The sequence below is a fragment of the Podarcis erhardii genome (assembly GCF_964252035.2).
Source record: "Podarcis erhardii genome assembly, chromosome: 12".
Classification (NCBI taxonomy): domain Eukaryota; kingdom Metazoa; phylum Chordata; class Lepidosauria; order Squamata; family Lacertidae; genus Podarcis; species Podarcis erhardii.
The window spans coordinates 28,389,962-28,415,420 of NC_138513.1; the positions used below are offsets into that span (position 1 = coordinate 28,389,962).

General features: G+C 42.3%; 1 protein-coding gene across 1 annotated transcript in view; it reads right to left on the reverse strand.

Moving 5' to 3' along the window:
• Positions 1-664: 664 nt before the first annotated feature.
• Positions 665-25,459, reverse strand: part of MACC1 (MET transcriptional regulator MACC1) — a 30,186-nt gene continuing 5,391 nt past the window's right edge. Inside the window, exons 2-5 of the mRNA XM_081882027.1 lie at positions 19,290-19,397; positions 16,958-19,008; positions 8,889-9,077; positions 665-2,481 (exon numbers count right to left, since the gene is read on the reverse strand). Of these exons, the coding sequence (XP_081738153.1) occupies positions 2,269-2,481; positions 8,889-9,077; positions 16,958-19,008; positions 19,290-19,389 (2,553 nt within the window). The 5' untranslated portion in view covers positions 19,390-19,397 and the 3' untranslated portion in view covers positions 665-2,268. The remainder of the gene's footprint in view (positions 2,482-8,888; positions 9,078-16,957; positions 19,009-19,289; positions 19,398-25,459) is intronic.

The following is a 25,459-nucleotide window of genomic DNA, read 5'->3' on the forward strand; positions in this document are numbered from 1 at the left end:
CAAACCATGGCTCACCAGTCTGAGAATGAGCCATCAACCTGCACACTCCCTCCCTTCCCTTCCCTTCATGCTTGGCTGATTTAAACCATAGTTTCCTGATAAATCACAGTTTCCTGGTGCAGATGTAATAACCATGACAAGCAGAGATTCAACCATCAATTCTGAGATAAGATGTAATAGGAAACTGTGGTTCAAAGAAGCCGTGATATTAAGCTACAAAGCCAGGACCATGAGGGAGTGGAGATTCAAAGAGCAACCACACGGGCACAGGCTTTTCAATGGCTGATAAACCACAGTGTAATGGTCTGAGATTGTTATGTCTGAACTGGGCCTATGCAGAGTGCCTCCCACTGAAAAAAATGAACTCTTAAATTTTCTCTCTTTGCAGTTTTGGGTGTGACATATTAGAATTATTAGGTATGATTAACTGCCACATTTCTTGCAACATTAATTCACACTACTAAGATTTTTGCTGAGATTGTGGTAAGATTGTCAAGGTACAAATGGCACTGAGGTTTAGAGCCTATTTATTTTTCTCAAGTCTCTTTTTATAGACATCCACAGGCAGTGAGAAATTAATGACTGCCTGTGGCCTTCTTACTCACACATGATCTCAATGCATATCCCCCCCCCCCCAAAAAAAAACCTCTTACTACAGTGAAACAAAAGTGGAACAGGTTTTTTATCAAAGAACACACAAACCAAAAATAATGGCAAATACATTTGGTCCCTAATGCCCTGCTGTGTACCTCTTGAATTAAAAAAACAAAAAACAGAAGAGGTAGTGGCTAACAGGGCAGTCAGTGATTCAACAGCTGCCATTGACCCTTGTAAGCTAGGACTGCCCAACTTAAGAGCCCACACAAATAAAACACAGCAGGTAAAAAAAATGTGAATAAATTGTACCTGTACATTAAACTTTTGACACATGCAATGGTGCAAAAATAATATCTAACTCTGGACGTACCTGGGTGGATGCAGACAACTGTTTTTTTAAAATCATTAAAAACAGTTTCATTTGTCATCATGATGTAAAGGGTATCAAGCAGAGCCTGATAGTCAGAAGTGGATGTTGGAACCACCATGTTATGGATACAAGTTCGGAAACTATGACAGCAGCAGAGCAGATTGCTTTGTGGTTCCTATGCCAGTGGGCAGTTTCCGTAACAATTATGCGCCTACTGTACGTTTCATTTGCCCTGAGGAGTGGAGAACTGAGCAGAGAACTGACCTTAAGAATATGTCACCACTGTCCCAGAATGTCAATTCTGGATCTGCTTTAGAGCCGAGTAAGAAGGCAAGGTCACAGCAAGATGGAGGTGGGGCTACCATTACCTGGGGATGAGAGATAAGGCTGGTGCGCTGGGGGAAATGAATAGCACAAGACATCCAGAAAGGGGACAGACCACTTTTTCATGAAGAAACATGGGTCAATAATACAGATACCTGGCAGAGAGACCTTCAGACAGTCCTTTTCCACTGGAATCCAAACACCCAATGAATACAGTAGTATCTCTGGTTGCGGACGGGGTCCGTTCCGGAGCTCTGGTTGGATCTCGAGGTTTCCATAACCAGAGGGACTGCTTCTGCGCATGCGCGCGAGTAGCGGCAGACTGCTTCTGCGCATGCACACAGTGTGGTAGAGCGCTTCTGCACATGCACGTGTGGCGAAACACTTCTGGGTTTGCCACTTTCACAACCCAAAGTTTGCGTTACTCAAGGGTAACGTAAGCCGAGGTGCTACTGTAGTAAAGTACTCGAGGATATATTTACCTTCTGCATGTGAGGAAACAGCTTTCCCAATTACCTCAGAGCAACCATGTATTCACAGGAGTGCACAAAGTTTCCCTAACTGGTTCTCTCAGAAATGACAATAGCAGACATATGGAACAATTTCTAGGTAAAACGCTTTGAATAAGTAAAGTAACTGCTGCCCAGATCAAATTCCTCCCATACTAAACTACCCCCCAAAATGTGCAGCCCACTGCAAGGCTGTTCAGATTCCGACTGCTGTACACGAACACCTTTCGAGACATGTTGTTGTAGGGACACGGGTATGAAGGAAAGCAAGGGAAAACTGGTCCTGCTTGAAAAATAAATGACTTGATCTTTTCATTTAAAAAAGCTTAAGCCCATAAAAGCCAGAAGCAATAGGCATAATTTTCACAGGCAGAGGAGCTAAACGGTTCTTGATGCAAATGCTCTCATTTAACTGCTTTGTGTTTCAGGAAGATAATTTCCACGGCGCCTTTCTAAATTAGATGACTTCTAGTCTTCATCCATCTTAGAGAAAGCACTTGCCTGGAGAACCTCCATGCAGTTGACTAGAATCAGAGCTCCGGTTAATTCTCGCCACTGTTTGGTCACAGGATTCTTCATTTTGTCCAGTGCAGACTGCAGGTCTTGCAACATATCTCTGTAACTGTCTCCATAGTGAGCTCCCCAGGTGTACAGGAAATCATACGCCGGTTTCCACATCATCTGAAGTTGAAAACATACCGGGGATCAATTATTATCATTTACATCTTGTTGCCTGGCACTTAAAAATATATCATGGAGGCGCCCAACAAACCTCCCTGGGGAGAACATTCCACAAAAAGCAAAGTGGCTTACTATATTTTTAAATACAGATTCATGGTAAAATACATAACCCTTTAAAATCCATAGGCAGGAACAATAACATTAAAGTCACAAGCTTAAAACAGTAATAACTTAGACATACCCCAGTTAACTATTCTCATTCGTACCCCATACTTATTATCATATTACTATAACTCTAAACATACAGTCAGCTCTAAACAAACATGTCCTCATATCATTAAGTAGGTAACTTTTTTTAAAAAAAAAAAAGTATCTCCACCCCCCCCCCCCCAGCATGTTGAAAGGAATTAATGGATTCATTTTTACCAGTCATTAAATCCCTAGTGAAATCGTCAGCCCCAAGACAATTCTTTCTTCCTCTTTTTATAAGGACCGTTTGGATCTGAGGGGCATTTGGAAAACAGCGGAATATCTGGAGATAACATTTATGGTTGGTTGGATTTTTGTTCTAAGTTGAGATCCCCTCCAAAAGATTCTGCTGATGAACCTAGTCCCCATTCTCCACTCTCTCGTTATCATTTTGCATTTACACATCACAAAATTAGTTTCTTCTTCTCTCTGGTAGCCTTTTGCCTCAGATTAGGAGCCTTATGGTTAGGAGGCCATTTTATCCTTGTTTCTGTCTTGAAAAACTGTTTGTGTGAACTTCATATATTATGAAGTTATTAAATTGGTGGTCTGTTTGTTTTTTAGGCTCCTCTTTTATAATTTAGGCTGCTTGCCATTATATTTTAAGTTGATTAATGTAAAGGCAGTGTTATAAATTCAGATATATAAAATAGGCACCAAACGGCTCCTTAAACCAAGGTTACAATCACCAAAACAGAATTCCTGGTTGCCATTTGGAGGCTGGACAGCTCGCAAGTTGTATTTTGCAGTACAACTTTCTGGGTCCTGAAATTTGTTCAGATCATGCAGATGAAATATCATGGATGGAATTCTACAGGCTGTGCTGTTAGTGTGTGAAAACAGTCAAGATCCAAGGATCCCCAGGCATGCACCTCCAAGTGGTGGAGAAATCAGGCGCCTAGGCATCTTCACTTGGTCGCAAGTTGCTGATAGCCAGGTGCAGAATACGTCTGGCACCAGACAAATTTTGAATGCTGTGTAAAGCATTTACCATATTTTTCACTCTATAAGACACACCAGACCACAAGACGCACCTAGTTTTTGCAGGAGGAAAACAAGAAAAAAAAAATTCTGAATCTCAGAAGACAGAACAGCAAGAGGGATCGCTGTGCAGTGAAAGCAGCAATCCCTCTTGCTGTTCTGGCTTCTGGGATAGCTGCGCAGCCTGCATTCGCTCCATAAGACGCACACACATTTCCCCTTACTTTTTAGGAGGGGAAAAGTCAGTCTTATAGAGCAAAAAATACGGTATATTTGATCTGGTGTGGGTTTTTTGCGGGTCTCGTTAACTGTTCTGCTTTTTTAAAAAAAATTGTAAGCTGTCTTGAACATTTTAATGGAAAAAGACGGATAAAAATGCTTTAAATTAAATTGTACTCAATAATGAAATTAATGAAATGGAATCGATCATGAAATCCCCCTGAGTTGGACCTGGATCGCTGAGCAGCTAATTTTCTAAATTCCAAATATGGTCATTGATCAATGAATGTTAACATTTTACTCGAGCAGCTCAAATTCTAGTGCAGTTTCCCAAAGTAGGTCATCACTCCTTGTGGAAAATTTAAAAGAAGCTGAACTGGAAAGGAGAGCAATAATAAGGTCCCAAGTTCAACCAGAAGTATCTCTAGATAAGATCTCATCAAGGAAGAACTGGGGAGGCAGAGAGACATTACTGGGCTAAAAAGATCAACATTCTGACTCATGCAAAGGAGTACTTTAAATTTCTCAACATGTATCTCACATAAAGTACAGGAACCAGCTGAGGGGGCCTGCAACTACTTTTTAGCAATACTAAAAACATATGGACATCACAAGCTCTGGCAACCCAGAAATTATCTTTGATAATAGGGAAAAACAATTTTAGGAATTAGCAGTTATTCATAATGAGCACTGGGTCACTGCAGCCTTGCATAGACAAAACTATTCCCGTTTTGTAGATGTCTACTGGAAGGTGCAACGGCAAAGTTTTAAAAAAAACAGCACAGAAGATAACAAAAAGGCAAACAGAAAGCTGTATTATTCTTGGAGGGGGTCATTTTTGTTTAAAAATTTCAAACATAAACACTGGCAAATCAGAACAGCAGAAAATAATGGATAATTATGGAAGTCATTTTTTAAAAATTATGCTCCATCAGAAACTTCTGTTTTAAAAACATACTATCTTTAAAGTAAATCTGAAAACCACAGATGGAGAGCAAGTTTAGCACCAACAGTAAAGAAGCCAGAACGCCAGTCTCACTGTCAAGCTCTCAAAATGCAGAGATACTGTAAAAATAACCTTGAACCTGCAGCTTTGGGATCAAATGTTCTCAATTAAGCTTGATTTGCAAATTAAAGAGAGACAAAGGGGGCTTCCTAGATCTGCAAACTCAGCCTGGTCTGTGAAAGTCAAGGATTTGAGACAGGGTGGAGTGCAATTCATTCTTACCACTGTTTTACTTAACAGCAATTAGGAGATGCAGAATGGCAAGAAGTCGTGTAATAGGAGTGTCCGCTCATATAGATTGACTGAATAAGCAAGTGCTATTTTTAAAGTCTCAGAATGCTTGTGAGCTAGTGATCACAGCTAGCGGTGTTTGGAAAACCTGAATGAAGAACCTGAATTTGTATTTTCTGCTTACTACATGAACGATGCTCAAGACCAGATTTGCTTGCAGGAGAGACCTGTCCAAAAGAAACTCCTGCTGTCCCAGTGCTGTCTGCTAAGCTTATGGGGCTTACCAGGGCAAGGGGGCAATTTGCCCACCTATGCCTCAAACCTGGCCAGTGTTATGTACTGCTATGCAGCACAGTAGTAGCCAGCACTGTGCCCTCAGGTGGACTACAGGTCCCATCAGCACTAACCATGATACCCGCTAGCTGGGGATGATGGGAGATGGAGTCCAACAGCAACAGGAGGGAACCAGGTTGGCTACTCCAGGTGTAACCGGCAAGCGTGAACTGTAAAGACATTGGGGTGTTGGAAGACATAGTTGTGGTATACTCCCTCAGTAAAGATAGGGAATGTGACAGAGTTTGGGGTGCTTTAAAACAACCTGTTGAGGTCTGAGATTCTCTGTATGTGGTAGCAACTGCTAATATCCAGGAGCAAGGACTTTTAATAATGTGAAAGGAAAACCTGTGACCACTTCTCCCTCACGCAGAGGATCAAAGGAAGGATGAGCCATGTTGGAAACAAAACTGGAATTTAATTTAAACACACATGATGAGGGTTTAAGCTTGATGGTTAAGCTGATAAGCCAAAAACCTTTTACAGGAGTAATTAAGAACTTTATTTAAAATTGGACTTTAAACCAGTTTCTAATTAAGCTGATTCCTCCCAGAATGGCTTTTTGTTCTCCTACCTAAACCAAGAAAACACTTTCAGGCCCATTTTAGAATTTTATCCTTTCCCTCGGGGAAATAATCAGGGCTGCCATGCCTAGCAAACCGCCCCAATGCCCAGCTAATCTCTAGCCATGACCATGCCAAGCCCAAGTGGACCGTTTAACTGTGCACTCCCTCCTGATTGGTGGACACTCCACCCAGCCCTGATTGGCTGCAGAAGAAGCCCCAGCTGGGTGGAATCATCATCTGCTGTGAAGCAGATTTATGTTGTGAACTGCCCTGAGAGCTACAGATGAAGGGGGTGAGTATACAAATTTTATTCATTCATTAATAGTAATATAAAAATGAATTATCTAGTAATATAAAACAGCACTCTGTTCACTTGTGATTCCCTGAAACTGGTAGTCAGGGCTATATGGCCTCCATCAGTGGAGCTAGAAGATAGTATTCATGGAGGATGAGACTCTTTTAAAGCACTGTGTGCTGGATTATCATACTATGTATGTTTTGAAATCAATGCACATTAAACTATTATTGTAATAATGTGCATTTTATTTAATTTTTTTGCAGCACTGCGAGCCGCTTTGGGTACATTTATGTGGGAAAGCAGCCTACAGGTGAAACTAATACAAAAATTAAAAAACGTCAGAATGAGTATCTCGTCTGCAAAGTGGGATCTGCCACACAAGGCTGCTGTAAGAATTGAGTAAGGAAAGAAGTGCTATTACAGAACCTGACCCTCCTTTGGGAAAGACCAAGCTATAAATAAACACAGGAAAAATGAAAACACTGTGCACATAGTTATCAAATTCCTGCACGCTGCATGCTGACAGACAAAGAGGCAGCTATTTGGTTGTTGTGAATATTTCATTTAACTTCTAACTTGACAGCTTAATATCACTGTGGCAGCTGATATGAGATTTCTAAGGCTGCTTGTGATGTATGATTCCAAATAAAAACATAACCATAAGAAAAAGAGAGAGGAGGATAGGACCACTGCAAAATCAAGTACCTTTCCCCCCTTTTTGACAAACAGTACTTTATGCAAGATTTCACCAAGATTATCTTTGCCTATAGGATTTATTATTTTGTCTTATTTAAGTGCAAGTGCAAGTCACTTATCAGAGAACTACATGAAAAATATGGTAACTCAAAGAATAAGCCAAGGTGGCTGACAATCAAAATTAAATACAAGCCAAAAGAAATAGATTCAAAAAACGAGGTGAATAATATTCTGACCTCTTCTCTATTATGGGAACTGGTGGGTTGTAGTGGGTATGCTGAGCAACATACAGACAAAAATTTGAAAGCCAAAGTATACTGAAATGCTCAAAGTTTTGCATTGCTTCCTGTTTGGATTATTCACTGCAATATACAGTAGTGCCTCGGGTTAAGAACTTTATTCGTTCTGGAGGTTCATTCTTAACCTGAAACTTTTCTTAACCTGAGGTACACTTTACCTCCCACTGCTGCCGCGCCACCGCCAAGTGATTTCTGTTCTCATCCTGAAGCAAAGTTCTTAACCTGAGGTACTATTTCTGGGTTAGTGGAGTCTGTAACCTGAAGCACCTGTAACCCGAAGTACCACTGTACATTCATGTGACTTGCTAGTTTAGCTGTCATTGTCCTCCAACAATATCTACACATTTTCATCCCAATATTTGATTGGGATACCAAGCCAAAATCATCTGCTGATAAAGGGCAATGTTAATGGAAATTTTTATATAGCTTCATTGACAGATGTGGAACAATCCAAAACACGCTTACTCAGAACTCAGCAGAGTTCAGCGTACCTTATCCTAAATAAAATATGCACAGGACTGCAGGCTTAGGTACTTTACATTGAAGAATGAATCTTTACACTTACACCCTCAGGATGTCTCCATTTAAATTCTCTAGAGAAGCCATTTAAATGTTTAATTCAATATTTGGTCTCCATCAACTTGATGAGCCTTGTCTCTTTGGGTGGGCTTTGAGAAATGACTTTGAACAATTTTGTGTCATGCTATTATAACACAGACAAGAATTTAATAATTAAGGTTGAAAGTTTGGACACATAACAGTAAGACAGACAGAGAGACAGAGAGACAGAGAGAGATAGAGAGAAAGAGAGAGAGAGAGAGAGAGAATGAATGATGTTTAGGACTGAAGAGAGACAGTTTCAAGAGTGTATAGACCAATTCTGTTTTCACCATGTTTGACAAGTATTATATCATTTAAGAAATAATAATAGTAATAATAATTTATTATTTATACCCTGCTCATCCAGATGGGTTTCCCCAACATAATATTATTATATTATTATATTGTTATAAAGTATTATAATATTAATATTAAAAGACGATAAAACATCAAACATTAGAAACTTCCCTGAGCAGGGCTGCCTTTAGATGTCTTCTAAAGGTTGTATGGTTACTTATCTCCTTGACATCTGATGGGAGGGCGTTCCACAGGGCGGGCACCACTACTAAGAAGGCCTTCTGCCTGGTTCCCTGTGACTTCACTTCTCGCAGTGAGGGAACCACTAGAAGGCCCTCAGAGCTGGACCTCAGTATCCGAGCTGAATGATGGGGGTGGAGACGCTCCTTCAGGTATACAGGACCGAGGCCATTTAGGGCTTTAAAGGTCAGCACCAACACTTTGAATTGTGCTCAGAAAACCTATGCAACCTGTTTGACTAGAAGCAATGGTGGGACAAAAGGAATGTGTACACATACATCCCATGGCAAGCAATGCCATTTTATTTCAGTTATAAAAACAATGGTCTGTATTTAGCCTAAAAAGCTCTGGTGGCAAAAGAGCAGAGTGAAAGAAAGTGAGAGAAGTTTCACCTCTGGAGGGACATCTCCATTTGTGCCCCGGTGGGGAGTTTCATAAGCTTCGATTTGTTGCTTTGTGAGTCGTGCTAATTTTTCTGCCAGCTCTCTCCAGCCTTTCCCAAGCTTCACAGCAGACGTAAAAATGACTGTGTCTTGCGTGATGCGTGCAAGTAATCCTTGGCAATCCAGCTTCAGCAGGGCCTGCAACCACAAGTTTGATGATTATGTTCTCAAGCAACCATGAATAACAATTAATTATAGCCAGCTTGTGCAACTATTTGAAGCAATACGGAAACGAGAACTTAAACTTATGCTAAGTATTCCACTAGTGTTCCAGAAGTGGCTTTTTTACATGTGGAGAAAGATCACATAAAATGTGGAAACGATTAGGTAAGGAATCATCATGAAAACTGAATGAAATGCTATTTGAATGCAGTCTTAAGTCCATTGATTTCAACAGGTCCTCCTTTACAGTACGTTTTTACTTAGTCACATAAATACATTTATTTAAATATTTATAAGCCACACTCCTGTAGAAATTATAAGAAGGCAAGGTGTAAGATTAAAAACACAATACGCCAAAATAGCCAAAGCGAAAAGAACATATCATTAAAAATTAGTTGGTTAAAAAAAAAAAAAGATTCTGAAGACCTGATTGAACAGTTTTTAAAAGACGTTTGAAAGAAAGAGTTCTGTCTAGAGTTCTGTCTGGTCCTGTTACATGGGATCAATTCCAATCTGTTACCTCCGAGGATGTGGACAGGCTGCTTGGACGAGTGAAACCGACCACCTGTCTCTTTGATCCTTGCCCATCCTGGCTGATAAAAGCGAGCCGGGAAGGGCTGGGCGATGGGATCTGCGGGGTGGTGAATGCTTCCCTCTGTGAGGGAGCCTTCCCAGACCCGCTGAAAGAGGCGGTCATTAAACCGCTTCTTAAAAAAACATCTTTAGACCCGGCCAATTTGGCCAACTATCGCCCAGTCTCAAATCTGCCATTCTTGGGCAAGGTGATTGAGCGGGTGGTTGCTGAACAACTCCAAGCACGCCTGGAGGAAACGGACCATTTGGATCCCTTCCAATCGGGATTCAGGCCTCACCATGGGACTGAAACTGCCTTGGTCGCGCTGGCTGATGATCTCCGGCGGGCTAGGGACAAAGGTGAGAGCTGTTTCCTAGTTCTGCTGGATCTCTCAGCAGCCTTTGACACCATCGACCATAACATCCTTCCGGACCGTCTAGAGGGGCTGGGAGCTGGGGGCACTGTTATACAGTGGTTCCGCTCCTTCCTCCTGGGCCGTGTCCAGAAGGTGGTGGTGGGGGGTGAGTGTTCAGACCCCTGGGCTCTCACTTGTGGGGTGCCTCAGGGTTCTGTCCTCTCCCCCATGCTTTTTAATATCTATATGAAGCCGCTGGGAGAGATCATCAGGGGGTTTGGACTGGGTGTTCATCAGTATGCAGATGACACCCAGCTCTACCTCTCCTTTAAATCAGAACCAGTGAAGGCGGTGAAGGTCCTGTGTGAGTGCCTGGAGGCGGTTGGAGGTTGGATGGCGGCTAACAGATTGAGGTTGAATCCTGACAAGACAGAAGTACTGTTTTTGGGGGACAGGAGGCGGGCAGGTGTGGAGGATTCCCTGGTCCTGAATGGGGTAACTGTGCCCCTGAAGGACCAGGTGCGCAGCCTGGGAGTCATTTTGGACTCACAGCTGTCCATGGAGGCGCAGATTAACTCTGTGTCCAGGGCAGCTGTCTACCAGCTCCACCTGGTACGCAGGCTAAGACCCTACCTCCCCGCGGACTGTCTCGCCAGAGTGGTGCATGCTCTAGTTATCTCACGCTTGGACTACTGCAATGCGCTCTACGTGGGGCTACCTTTGAAGGTGACCCGGAAACTGCAATTAATCCAGAATGCGGCAGCTAGACTGGTGACTGGGAGTGGCCGCCGGGACCACATAACACCGGTTCTGAGAGACCTGCATTGGCTCCCAGTACGTTTCCGAGCACGATTCAAAGTGTTGGTGCTGACCTTTAAAGCCCTAAACGGCCTCGGTCCTGTATACCTGAAGGAGCGTCTCCACCCCCATCGTTCAGCCCGGACACTGAGATCCAGCGCCGAGGGCCTTCTGGCGGTTCCCTCATTGCGAGAAGTGAGGCTACAGGGAACCAGACAGAGGGCCTTCTCGGTAGTGGCGCCCGCCCTGTGGAACGCCCTCCCATCAGATGTCAAAGAGATAAAGAATTACCTGACGTTCAGAAGACATCTTAAGGCAGCCCTGTTCAGGGATGTTTTTAATATGTAATGCTGTATTGCTTTTAATACTGATTGGGAGCCGCCCAGAGTGGCTGGGGAAACTCAGCCAGATGGGCGGGGTATAAATAATAAACTATTATTATTATAAATTATTATTATTATTAAAGCAGGGGTGACTCCTGTCAAACAAAGATCATGGGGCAAGGAGTTCCACAGAGCAGGGTCTGCAGAAGTCTTGGTCCCTGGTAAAGGCCTGTTAAATCTAAGGGGCGGGGGCACAAAATGTGCCCCATCTGAAGGCTTCAGTGATCAAAGCAGAGTATAAAAAATCTGGTGGTCTTCAAGGTACTTTTGGCTCCAAGTTGAGTAGGGCTTTATGAATCTTGCGTCTGGCAGCAAAACAATAGATACACTGGAATAATTGTTACCAATTTTACTAACCCCTGGTGAATCTGTATCAATTCTTTCCCTAGAACAATTAGCCTAGGAGCCAGATTTAAAAGGAAATCTGAACTAATTATGGTAGTTTTTCCAGATTTATCCCTATACTGCCAAAAATGTCATACTGTTCCCAGAAAGAAGAGTATGGTTTTATATAAATGTCAGTCTTAGGACCACATAATCAATAATAGAGTTTACTCATTATTCCTAATTACAGATATTTAGGACAGTCCTGCCTATAGTCATTAGCCAGGGGAAAGAGCGGCTGAAATTACTGAAAGTTCTATCCTGAGCAATTACTTTAGAACTAGGCTGCAGCAGGATAAAATCTGCTTAGGAAAAGAAATGTATATGGGTATGGTGGCCCATTTGTATAATCATTTTTTACAGAAGAAAAGCCAGGAACTGATGACTTCTTGCTCTCAGCTCTTTTTACTTGATCATCCTTTTAAAATGCTCAGGTTTATGTAAATACAATCGCTTTGCTCTGCTGGCCCAAAACTGAACAAAACAAATGGCATTCCGTCTGAGACAAGAAAATATCTCTTCCGTTTTGCCCTTAAAATGTTGTTTTATTTACAATATTTATATAGAGTTTTACCTTGGAAGTCAAATGGAATCCGTTCCGGTACTCTGTTTGACTTCCAAAATGTTTGAAAACCAAAGTGAGGCGTCTGATTGGCTGCAGGAAGCTCCTGCAGCCAATCGAAAGCCCCATCGGACGTTCGGCTTCCAAAAATAGTTCACAAACCGGAACATTCACTTCCAGGTTTGCAGCGTTCGGGAGCCAAAATATTCGAGAACTAAGTTGTTCAAAAACCAAGGTATGACTGTACTACCATTAAAAAGAAAATCACAGTAGCTTACAACTAACCAATTATGCAAGGTTTAAGTAGGAATCTCTGGCTCTCCAGAGGTTGTTGAAACTCCCATTTCCTCAGTTGGTTAGAGCGTTGTGCTGATAACGCCAAGGTTGCAGGTTCGATCCCAGAATGGGACAGCTGCATATCCCACACCAAGATGGAAACTTGATCCTCTAATGTGGTTATTTCAGGAAGAAACACAGAAAGACTGGATTCATAGAAGCTGCTCCATTTTAACATTGCTTTCCTCACAAGGAGGCCAGCCAAAAAGTGTTTCTGCATAGGTTGAATGTGGACACTGCAAATACCGACCATAACAGATCATATGCTGGCCTGATCCCACGCAGCATCTCCACACCATCTCCATCCTATGTACAGTGATACCTCAGGTTAAGTACTTAATTCATTCCGGAGGTCCGTTCTTAACCTGAAACTGTTCTTAACCTGAAGCACCACTTTAGCTAATGGGGCCTCCTGCTGCTGCCGCACCGCCAGAGCACGATTTCTGTTCTCATCCTGAAGCAAAGTTCTTAACCTGAGGTACTATTTCTGGGTTAGTGGAGTCTGTAACCTGAAGCGGCTGTAAGTGTATGTAACCCGAGGTACCACTGTACAATCATATGCATCAATTATATTCTCAGGCCTTTAAGATGCTGCAGCTCTTTGGCAGAAAGCTGCCATTGTAAAAAAGAAAACAAAAAGGTACTTAAGTTTTACCGAGAACTACACCTGTATAATGAGCCTGAAAATGTAGCCTCGGGGAAGAAGCTGGAAGGAAGAGACATAACTTTTACCTGCAAGTCCATGTTTAAAATTGCAGCTGCAGAGAACTAGTGAGAAGTCCTTAAGCGGTAGTATATATATCTTGACAATGACAAAACCCATGACTTCCAGTGCTTGCTATTTTTAAGCTAAAGGGCTTCTGTTATTTTGGGCAACTTGCTAATGAGCAACATGTCATCACAGAAATAGGACTAAGATTTGAAAGGCTTATGTCCAAAACCAGCATTTCCCAACCTGGTGCCTTCTAGATGCTTTGGACCACAATGTCTATTATTATTATTATTATTATTATTATTATTATTATCATCATCATCATCATCATCATCATCATCATCATCATCATTATTACATCTCCTTTTTCCTTGACAGGGACTCTAGGTGGCTTACAGGTAAAATAAGAACAGCCAAAAACAAGGGGGTGGGACACACAATAATGAAATACTGTAATCACTGACCATGCTAGAGCTATGCTTCTTTTCTGAACAATGGTTCAGCATTGACTGACAGTACAGTACTGGGCCCCATTCAAGGTCATGTTGATAACTTACAGTGCTCTGAATGACTTGGGTCCCTGTAGGGGCACCTGTCCCATTATCCACCAGCATGTACTTTAAGATCTACCGGGAAGGCCCTCCTTGGGATCCCACCACAGGATATATTGCAGTGATCTAAGGAAAAGGCCTTCTCAGTTGTGGCACCTCATCTGTGGAACTCCCTCCTGCTAAAGTTAGGTTTGGATCCCTATTTGTTGAATTGCAGTGTGAAGACTGCAGACCTGTGTGTCAGAGTGTTTCTGTTTGACTTGCTGTGGTTTTTTGTTTTCAAGGTTTTTTTTAAGGGTGCGTGTTGACAGTGTTTTGTTTTGTTATGACTTCGATAGAGAGCCACCGTGAAAGGACCTTAGTGTGTTGAGCTCAAGCTGGGGAGAGCATATATTTAAATGAGGGCATGTCTCACTCATCCTGTCTCTGCTGAGGCCCAGCCCAACATATCTTTAGCCAGCCTAGGGCCTAAGGAAGGGGCATTCTGGGGGCGGGACCAGAGCTGGATCCTAAGCCTATTCGCTTGGTCACATGATGTGGTAACCCAGTGTAGGTTGCGCTGTGGTCTAAACCACTGAGCCTCTTGGGTTTGCCGATCGGAAGGTCGCGGTTCGAATCCCCGCAGCGGAGTGAGCTCCCATTGCTCTGTCCCAGCTCCTGCCAACGGAGCAATTCGAAAGCATGCCAGTGCAAGTAGATAAATAGGTACCACTGCAGCTGGAAGGTAAACAGTGTTTCCGTGCGCTCTGGTTCCTGTCACGGTGTTCCGTTGTGCCAGAAGTGGTTTAGTCATGCTGGCCACATGAACCAGAAAGCTGTCTGTGTACAAACACCGGCTCCCTTGGCCTGAAAGCGAGATGAGCACCACAACCCCATAGTCACCTTTGACTGGACTTAACCATCCAGGGGTCCTTTACCTTTACCCTTAAGCCAGCAAAAAGGATGGGAAATCCTTTTCTAAAGGTTTCCTTTCCCTCTGTCAGGCTCAGCCAGCAGTAACCCTGCTCTTGAACAGAGTTTTCGATCTAGCTTGCTTTATGCCAGCTTCTTGCATATTATGTATACCAATTTAATAAGCAAACAAATAAACAAAATAGGATTGATCCCTTAGTCAACAGAGAAAGAATAGTCCCTCTAGCTATTACACTAGCTATTTCAAGTACAAGAAAGTACCGTAAAGCCATTGCAACGCTGCCAGGCAAACCCTTTAAGTTCACTTCCTTGCAAACCAAAGTGCTACAGTAACGATTCTTGTTTCTCTACCAATAAATACATTAACTGAATGCAATTATCAGGCTGATACTGAAAATTTAAGGAGAAATCTTCATTATGGAGGAAGATTGCTTGCAGCTACAATTGTGCAATGAGAAAAGTCAGGGGAAACCCAGATGCAGTGGTACCTCGGGTTAAGTACTTAATTTGTTCCAGAGGTCCGTTCTTAACCTGAAACTGTTCTTAACCTGAGACACCACTTTAGCTAATGGGGCCTCCCACTGCCGCTGCACCGCTAGAGCACGATTTCTGTTCTCATCCTGAAGCAAAGTTCTTAACCCGAGGTACTATTTCTGGGTTAGTGGAGTCTGTGACCTGAAGCGTATTTAACCTGAAGTGTCTGTAACCCGAGGTACCACTGTAAGGGGAGACACCTTCAAAACAACTTTCAGGGGGAACAGCACTCTGCATTCGGGCTTCCTGGTGCAGCTGGACTACCAGCTATGCTGGTTGGGGTGAAGAGGAGCTTGAGCCCAACAATGTCTGGAGAGCACCAGGTTGGGAAATGCAGCTCTACATTGAGCAAAGTGCTGAGGTGCAGGAAGAACTTCAGTTCCAGCTAGAAAGCATTCGCAATGCCAGTGCTGCTGACAGGTGAGATCACAGGATGAAGGGTTCTGGCTCATTACAAAGGGGCAAGGTGTCTCACCCATCAGCTGATCATCAGGTCGCACAGCTATCTTTAAGGTCCCCCAAATAATTCCACCTAGGATTTTGAAGGGTTATGGCAGGAATTCTACCATAGGGATAAAGGAAGAGTTGTCTGGCATTTATGTTTTCCAGAGATGGAAGGTGGACTGCACCAGAGGTAGCCAACATCATGTTTTCCATTATTGTATTTATATCAAGGAGTTCAAGGTAGCATACATGGCTCCATGTTATTCTCACAACAACCCTGTGAGACAGGCTGAAAGTTGGTGATTGGTCCAAGGTCACCCAGTGAGCTTAACGGCTGAGTGGAGATTTGAACCCCTGTTTCCTAGATCCTATTCCAACACCCTAACTCAGGCATAGGCAAACTCGGCCCTCCAGTTGTTCTGGGACTACAACTCCCATCATCCCTAGCTAACAGGACCAGTGGTCAGGGATGATGGGAACTGTAGTCTCTAAACATCTGGAGGGCCGAGTTTGCCTATGCCTGCCCTAACTTCTACACCATGCTGGGTTCCCCAGTGTACTGGACTCAAACTCTCATCAACCCCAGCCAGACAACATGGCCAATGGTCAGGGATGATGGGAGTTACAGTCTAACAACAACTGAAGTACACTCTGTTGGCTCCCACACTTCCAGGGTTTCATAAGGAACAAGGCAGGCTCTTATAAGTTGATAAAAAACTAGAGAGTCCAGTGATCAACAGTGTTTTTGCCCCACAGCTTCTACATAATTTCAACATTAAGTGAACATTTTCACAACCAGCTTTTTTCAGACATCTTGGTCAGGATCCAAAAAGCCTATAAAGGAGCATGTGAGAGAACCTTAACCGTTTCCAAGAACTTTAACCGTTTCCACTGCAGCTGCAGCTCGCACAGCTAACAAAGCCATTCTTCTGACTAAAATAGCTTTGCTGAATCACCGTCTTGTCACCTGCCTACAGGCCTTGAGGTGGAGAAGGATAACCATAATCCCAACAAATTAGCTAAGACAATTATTGCTCATTTGGGCCTCACATAAACAAAGGCCACATCCCCACCATGCATTTAAAGCACTTTAAAGAGTCATGGCTTCCCCCAAAGAGTTATGGGAACTATCGTTTGTTAAGGGTGGTGAGAGTTGCTAGGAGACCCCCATTTTCCTCACAGAACTACAATTTCCAGAGTGATTTAACTGTCAATCCTCCCTCCCAGGGAACTCTGGGAAATGTACAGTAGCTCTGTGAGAATAGGGGGTCAAATGTTTGGTGTGAATGTGGCCTAACAAGCAGTACTTACAACAGACAGCTCGTACAGGAAACGCCTTGTATTTCTGTTATCGTGGCAGACTTCCTTGAGCTTCTTCACAACGTAGGCTACTTTTTCTGATTCTTTGTCAGCTTGTACATCACTGAAAGCATCCAAAGACATGTTCGAAAATCCAAGGGCATCAGCTAAAGCTTTCCAGTTGTTCATTTTCTCCGATACCGTGGATAAGATTGCTGCGTAGATATAAGTCAGCTTTCTAAAAGGTAAAGCAATTTGCTCAAGAAGGCTTTTGGTTGTGATTGTGCTATCATCAATATCCATAACTTGGTCTTTGGCTATCACTTTGACATTTTTGCAGTGTACGAGGCCAACTTTTCTTCTAAGAACGCCCACGTACCATTCTTTTATTTTAGCCTGTCCGATGGCTTTCACCTTATCTTCGCCAAGAAGCGCTATTGTGTCGCCTTTAAAATATTCCAGCAAGTAGTCAATTTTATTTTGACGCAACACTGTCTTCAAAGCTACACCATAGCTGGCAACGTGTAAAGCTTTGTCCTGAAAAACTGGATATTTAATTGTTGGTGTCGACAGCAGTGGCGCAGAGTTGACCGCCTTGTGTCTTTCTAATCGGTTTGGCTTGTTGAACACCCCGGTTAATGGCTTTGGAGCTGGCTCAGGGGTTGTGATGTAAAACTGGCACACCACGTTGTTGCTTGGGACTTTCACCTGGACGCGGAAGACAAATAGATGTATTTTCCTTCTGTTGATTATAGAAAATGGGAAGTGTTGGTGAATCACTTCTCCGCCCCCTTTCAGTATCCCTTCTTTAATTTCTTTCCTCTGATCCTCTTCCTTCACTTCAAAATCAGGGTCACAAGAGGCCACAAAAACGTTGAGATCTTGTGGCTTCTCAAGTGCAAATGTATGCTTTCCCCAGAGCTGGAAAACCACTGGGGGCATGCTCTTTCCACCCTTTTTAATGTCACATACTGTAAGTTTCTCTGGAACATAGTTGTGGCCAAACAGGGCAAATACAACTGTGAAAGAAGGGTGGATATGTTTGGGTCCATAAATCCCAACCGAGAGCTTTCTGTGTATATACTCCCAAGCGCTTGCAGGTGAATTAACTGTATTGGTTTGGGCTACAGCCACAATGTACATCAAGTGACTTAGGTCCGTCAGCTTGACTTGGACAGTATCTTTATAGATGTAACAGTTGTTTATTCTTTCAAACGGACCCTCTTTGGTGAAACCACAGAGACATACAATTTCAGTCATAACCTGACTGAAAGGGTCCTTCTTCACCTCGGCTGCAATTTTCATTTCGAGCAAAATGGCTTCTGTGGTATTGAGGTTACTTAATGTCAGTTCAATCAGTGGGCTCACAGTGGTAGAAAACTCATGGTTGAGTGATGGTGGGGAGTCAAGGATTGCCTGCAAGCCAACCTCTTGGAATTCTCCAAAGGCTACGTGGCCTTCAGGGAAATGAACCGCAATCTCCGAGTCAGGAAGCTGCACTGAGCCGCCTTCATGACTCACTTTGCAAGCTATATGGGTTTCTACAGATTGGGTTTGGGCCCATCCCGGACTCTGGTTTATTGCATTCAAATCCAGGCAAGATCGGGCCAGCTGCCTTTGATTCAACCACGCTGTCTTATAGGCTTCACGATCATTCTGAAGAGGTTCACGGTTTGGAGGCAGGATATGGTTGGACGGTGCCGTGCTAGGGAGTTCAAATGTCTTAGTCCCTACAATATCCAAAAGATCTGAAACACTCCGAGATTTTGCCGATCTCCTGGAAGATTTGCGAAGAAAAAGATAATCAAGATTCAATTCGTCTCCAGATGAAGCTGTAGAGTCTCTGTTATTTAGATCTCTAAAAAATAAATAGGGGTCTTCTTTTAAGATAGATATGTGCTTGTCACTTTTTTCTCTGTTGTTTGACTGAGCTACGTCGTCTAAAAAAGGATTAGATGCTGACAGTACATTCCAAAAAGGATTGGTCTTAAACGCTCCAGGGACACGTTGCTTAAATTCTTCAGACCAATGGGACTTCAGCTCCAGTTCATTTTCTCTGTCATCTGTTAAAAAGAAGAAAATGAAGTTAAGTATAGCGACTTTATATTTATAGTCTTCTACCTAATATTCTGAATTTGTCAAGATACTTCAGTTTCCCTTACATTAACTAAAAATACCAGGTGCAATATGTTGTTTTTATTTTGATTTTGTTCTCTGAACCACCCTAAGACCTCCGGGTAAAGGACACTATATAAATTCAATTAAAAAATAAAATAAGCCACACATTTATCAAGCAGATTCCAATCAGAACTCTGCTTAAGAAGGTAGGATGCTAGCAACATACCTGTCCAATCATTTCTTGCAGGGCTGCCGTCATCCAAGTCAACCAGACATCCCTCTGACTTACTCCATGAAATCTCCTTTATATGACAGGATGCAGACATCTTCCTTCCTAACAGATTTAAGACAAGTTGCTTTACTAACCAATAAATGTTTTGGAACCACAAGGCATAAATCGTAATCAAAGTCCAGAAAGAAATGGCTTAGGAATTCCTCACATTAACTTCACAATGGGGAGGCATGGATAGTTGCCTGTTTAAGTTTAGGCTCACTTACCTGGGAGGAAGCCCCATTGAATTCAACTGCTAGATTTCCCACTTGCTGAATGTCTGCACAGGGTCTGTGCTTATAAAGTCCCAAAGGTACGCGCAGGGCCGTCTTTAGCATATGCACCACCAGGGTGCAAAGATCCGCCCAGCACCCCCAAATTTAGTTAATTTCATGTGTATGGCGCCGTTGAGAATGACAAGCGCCATCACTGGCACAGCACATCTTTGGTTAATGAGCGCACAAAGTCAAAAGTCCTTTAGTGAAACAATAAGTATACATTTTGGTAATACTTAGGTATATATGTATTTTGTTTTTCTAGCTTGATCAAAATTATTTATTATTTCATAACAGGTAGATAGTTAAGAACTTAGGCGACTTCAGCGGGGGGTGCCTTGTGTCCCCCAAATTCGGCACCAGGGTGCCCCACACCCCTTGCTCCGCTGAGTAAAGACGACCCTGGGTACGTGTTCTTGTTGCCACATAGAAATAAGGGACCTGATTTGCCAATTCAGTTTTAGCATCCAAAGTAAATATTACGTGTAGAGCATGGATAGGCAAACTATGGCCCGGGAGCCGGATCCAGCCCAACTGCCTTCTAAATCTGGCCCACGGGAAGTCCAGGAATTAGCGTGTTTTTACATGAGTAGAATGTGTCCTTTTATTTAAAATGCATCTCTGGGTTATTTGTGGGGCCTACCTGGTGTTTTTACATGAGTAGAACGTGTCCTTTTATTTAAAATGCATCTCTGGGTTATTTGTGGGGCATAAGAATTCATTCATGTTTCCCCCCCAAAAAATATAGTCCAGCCCCCCACAAGGTCTGAGGGACAGTGGACCGGCCCCCTGCTGAAAAAGTTTGCTGACCCCTGAGAGAGAGTATAATGGCAGCCCAGTTATAATGATTCTCTCGGATACTGCCTGGTTGCAAAATTTACGGAAACAAACACAGAATGCTATTCCCCCAAAAGAACTGATTTTTTATTTTTCAATACATCTTTGTCTGGAAATGTAAACACTAGACTAGGCAAATAATTCCAGCCTCTTAAGAGTGATACTCTTATAAAGGGGCACTCAAAGATTCCAAAACACTGAGATAGCCTTATCATTTAAGTTCTCCAGAACTTAACACAGAACTTCATATCCATGCCAGAAAAGGTGTGTATTTTATAACACAGCCAAGAAGGGTGGCACAAGGGTGTTTTGTTTAATCCGAATGCAGGTCAGTAAGCAGGGGGAGAAATGCACTCTTTGTTTTATCTGACAAATTTTGCAACATACACTGTACAATGTGATCTTTCATAGGTTTGTGTTTAAAACATACAATCATAGATGAAACAGAAACTAGTTCCACATACTGGCGTTTCAGTATGGTGTTTTTTTATTTCAGGGATTTATATATTCAATTCAAAATCCTTTATTAGGCATAGCACACCACACAGTAACAAACATCATATACAAACTGTATAAAATACAGGCACAGCACACACAGTTTATCCCAGTCCTATTCTTAACTCACAGAAATTAAACGATGTACATAAATAACACAATACAATATAATATAGAATAATAATACAACGCAGCAACATCACCTACCGTTAAAAACCACTAAGTCTCTTTATCATGGCCCATTCTTTCTTCATGGGCAGCTCTTAAAAATGGATTTATATATACTAACTGCCCTGCATAATATGTATACCAGGATAGTTTACACTAAAACACAGCAAAACAATTAGAAATGCACTAAAAGTGCCTAAAAAACACTACCAGTATTTTAGATATATGTAAAAAGTGGTTTAAAAGCCAGGGAACGTTTTAAAAAAGGTATTACAGATTAAACAATATAAGCAACAGGAATATGCTTTTTGGGTTGCTACAGTTGAGAAGGGACTCTGCCTACCTATATGCAGTAACTGTGATAGATATGTTGCCAACTACAGCATCCCAATATATTGAAACATGTCTTACGACTTGGAAACACCAGCTTCCATTTGAACTGGGAGTATGCACCAACTACATTATTTACCTCAGGAAAACAGATCAATTCACCTCACATCCATTTGAAGGTTGCCTGATTCAGCTCAGGTTCGAAACCCAGTATGGCAGAACAAGACATTTATAATCCCCCATTTACTATTATGGAGAAATAAAAAATGCCTACATTTTCCCCCTTTTTGATAGAATTTGATGAAAATGGCTGGAATTGTTTGTTTGTTTGTTTGTTATATTGCATAACACCTAAGAAATTCCAGAAGAACAGTGCAATGGCTTGTTGCTGTTGTTGCTGGGCCCCTTAAAAATGCAATTGTTGTCTTTTAGATAATACTGTAATCAATAACTCTCTTCTTTTTTGGCTGAATTGGACAAAACTTTCATAAACGGCAGCCCCCTCTGAGGGAAGGAACAAAGCCAAATTTCTGAAGGACACCAGCAGTAGTTTCTTCTGCAAGAACAGCCTTTGCCAGTTTTGGATTTATTTATTTATTTATTTTAACCCCTCTATTGTTTTGTGAAGCAATTTAGATGAAAATTGCATATATTAGAGAGACACCACTAGGTATCATGTACTACAGGTAGATTACCCTCAGGGTCCCTTCCAACTCCACAATTCTATGATTCTATGTAAGAAACCTGCAAAATTTCCGAAGTATATAGATGCAGGGATTTTTTTGTGCTAGACATTTTAAAAGTTGACCGGGGTTGAGAATTAAAAATGGATTGGCTTCCTTCCCTGTGGTTTTGTAGGTGATGGCTTTAGTATGAAAATGGCATACGTCATAGAAGTGCCTCTAAGAAAATAACTTGCAGAATTTCTGTAAAATAGAAAAAGAAGCAGGCGGTCATTGTGAATGTGGGAGGGGAGAAAAAGAGCTTCAGATCAGAGCTCTGCTCAATTAGCACCCCCAACTCACAGCAACTCAGGCAGTGTACATATTACTGGCTTAAAACACAATCTGGCTTATAACACAACATGGTTTTTCCCAATTTTTTTCTGGGCCTTGGTTTTCCCTACTCAGCTGTTTACTTCTATAAAATGGCATTTGAAGGAAGTAGTGTTGGGGGCAGGGGGAACTAAAGTCAAGAGCTTGAAGGGGGGGTGCCCCCATATTTCTCTGTGGCACAACTGTTTTCTCCTCATTTCTTTTAGTGTGAGAAAGCAGCCAGTTATTAGCAAGTCTCTTTACAGGAGACTGAGCTACATGCTCTATAAAAGTAATAAATGCCAATTTAAACTGCTTGTGGCAGACCCAAAAAAGAGAGCTTTTAACACTATTTAAGCACTTGAGAGCATCCTTAGGGCATTTCTTGAGAAACTAGCTAGCATGACATTTAAAGAGTTTACCTCAGAAAGCTGGGCACACTGCTCAGCTTGTTTTCTGGTTCCTTGGTGAACTTTTAAAATACACAGCAATTTTAAATGCTCTATTTCAGTATCTGGGTTTTTAATATATATATCTTTGAATCACCTTTATGTTTTACTCATGTGTTTCTAATATTATACTGCTTGACATCCAATAAACATATTGACCTAATAAAAAAAACTCCTGAAAGGATTGACAGGGAAAAAATAGGCATCAATAGTTTCAGGGACGCATTAGCCAAAGAGAGGATTTAAGCATTGAACTTTTCGGTTTGACGGGTACTACTGGGCTGACAAGCCTGCTAAAAAACAAAAGGGAAAGAAAAACGTCTCTTAGTGAAATATATTTCACCTCTAACGAGTGAAGCCAGACTTTGCCACCACAGCAGCAAAATCCTCCAGTGCATTACAAAATATCATATTTTTTGATCTATAAGACTCACTTTTTCCCTCCTAAAAAGTAAGGGGAAATGTGTGTGCATCTTATGGAGCGAATGCAGGCTGCGCAGCTATCACAGAAGCCAGAACAGCAAGAGGGATTGCTGCTTTCACTGCGCAGCGATCCCTCTTGCTGTTCTGGCTACTGAAATTCAGAATTTTTTTTTCTTGTTTTCCTCCTCCAAAAACTAGGTGCGTCTTGTGGTCTGGTGCGTCTTATAGAACGAAAAATACAGTAATCTTTGTTTTCCCCAGCAACAGAAGACAATGCAGCCTATTGCTACAGATAGTTCTGACTAAGGTGTCCAGACCATGGGAGGCAGATACATGCACCTGTTTTTCAACACTAAATTTATCTGGTGATTGACTTTTCCATTCTTAGCTGTTCTGCTTTAGGAGCCTAGATAGCCGTTAGGCTTGTTCTAATTTCTCCAGGTAGCAAATTCCCTTCGAGTTCCTGTATCAGGATTTCTGATTTTGCCCAAAGCAGAAATGGATGGAGGTTGATTGGACAAGAGCAAGCAAGTATCGACCACAAAGTGCATAAAACTGCAGGATACCAAGAAACAAAACTCCGTCCACCCCAATAATTCCTGATGACATGGCAAGAGAAGCCAACATCACTTTTAAAAACCATAAGATCTACTAGAAATGTACAAGATTGAATAGAACACTGCAAATGTTGCACTTGGTAGCTAATGATATTATTTTGCGTCTCTGCCAATATGTTCCTAATAAAGACATTGCTTAAGTAAGCATTTACAACTGACAAGTTAGCATTTACGCTGACGGATTCAAAGCTGGCACACTAAATGCAGCCTTAAAATATAGGAGCCTTGCAGCAAGGAGACAGCCCAGCCCTGACTTCCAAAGAGACTCCTGGTCTAAACATAAGGCCTGCTCAGGAGTCAAGTTGCATGCAGGTGGAGGTGTGCCGTGTTAAAACCCTAAAATACTGCAAATAAAATAAAATGAAGAAGAGTTCTACTCCAGTTGCACTCTCTACAATGCTAGCACTGGATTTCCATGAATTTCTTTGTATGTGCTTTTCCCATCCTTGGGTCCCCCATACGTTGTTGGACTACATCTGGGGACTGGAGGTTGGGAAAGGTTGATAATGCAATTCCACACCTCCATCTGTTCTATCATCTCAGGATTTTTCTTCCTCATTCTGCTGCATGTGTTGAGGCCAGGTGATCTCCTCCCTCCTCTCTATTTATTAACAGTTTAGAATAGCTCAGATGAAGGGAGGCGGGTGGAAGTAAGAGCTGGAGAAGAAGAGGATTTGGTCCTTACTCCTCATCTTTGCCTCATCTTCCTTCTTGTGTCCCCAAGTCAGAGATGTGAACCCCGGGCCCTTACAGATGTTGCTGGGACTCCAACAGCCATCATCCCTGACTGTTGGCCATGCTTGTGAAGGCTAATCAGAGTTGAGAGTCCAGCAACAACTGGAGGGTCATAGGTTCCCCATCCCTGCCCTAAGCAGATCCATGAATGTAGGCCACTTTTTTCCATTTGCGGAATTGGGGATGACTGGAGGGGGGGTATATGGCGAGTTCCTCCTCCACCATCTTCTAGGAATGTCAACTATATCAGCTGGCAGGACTCCTTTCAATAAAAAATATGAACATTATGGTCTTTCCTGGGATGGAGATACAATGAAGAGTTATACCTGTTTAATTTTCACCTGCCACAAACAAACATACCACAAAAAGATATATGGCAACCCCACTTTCTGAATAGTCCCGCTTCACTCTCCACCCATCTTCTTGACTCTCTTCCTCCCCAGTGACGTGGACCTTCTTGAAAATTTTCTGACTAGAAAATTTCCTAGGCCAAGTGGGCTAATTTGCATTGGAATATTTTTTTGTGCCGTAGGGAGGGATCTAACTTGGCATGCTTATTTTACTTGCCTTTAATGAACAAAGCTAACAACTCTGAAACTGCCAAGCTTGCCTAACACTGTATTTGCAATCGGCACCCATTCGTTGTTAATGACGAACTTATGAAATAAAAAAGTACCCGTGGAAAAATACAGCACTGGCAAAATTTTCGTGGAAAATTCTGTCCCATATCACTGTTCCCCCCCCCCCAGCCACTTCAGGAAG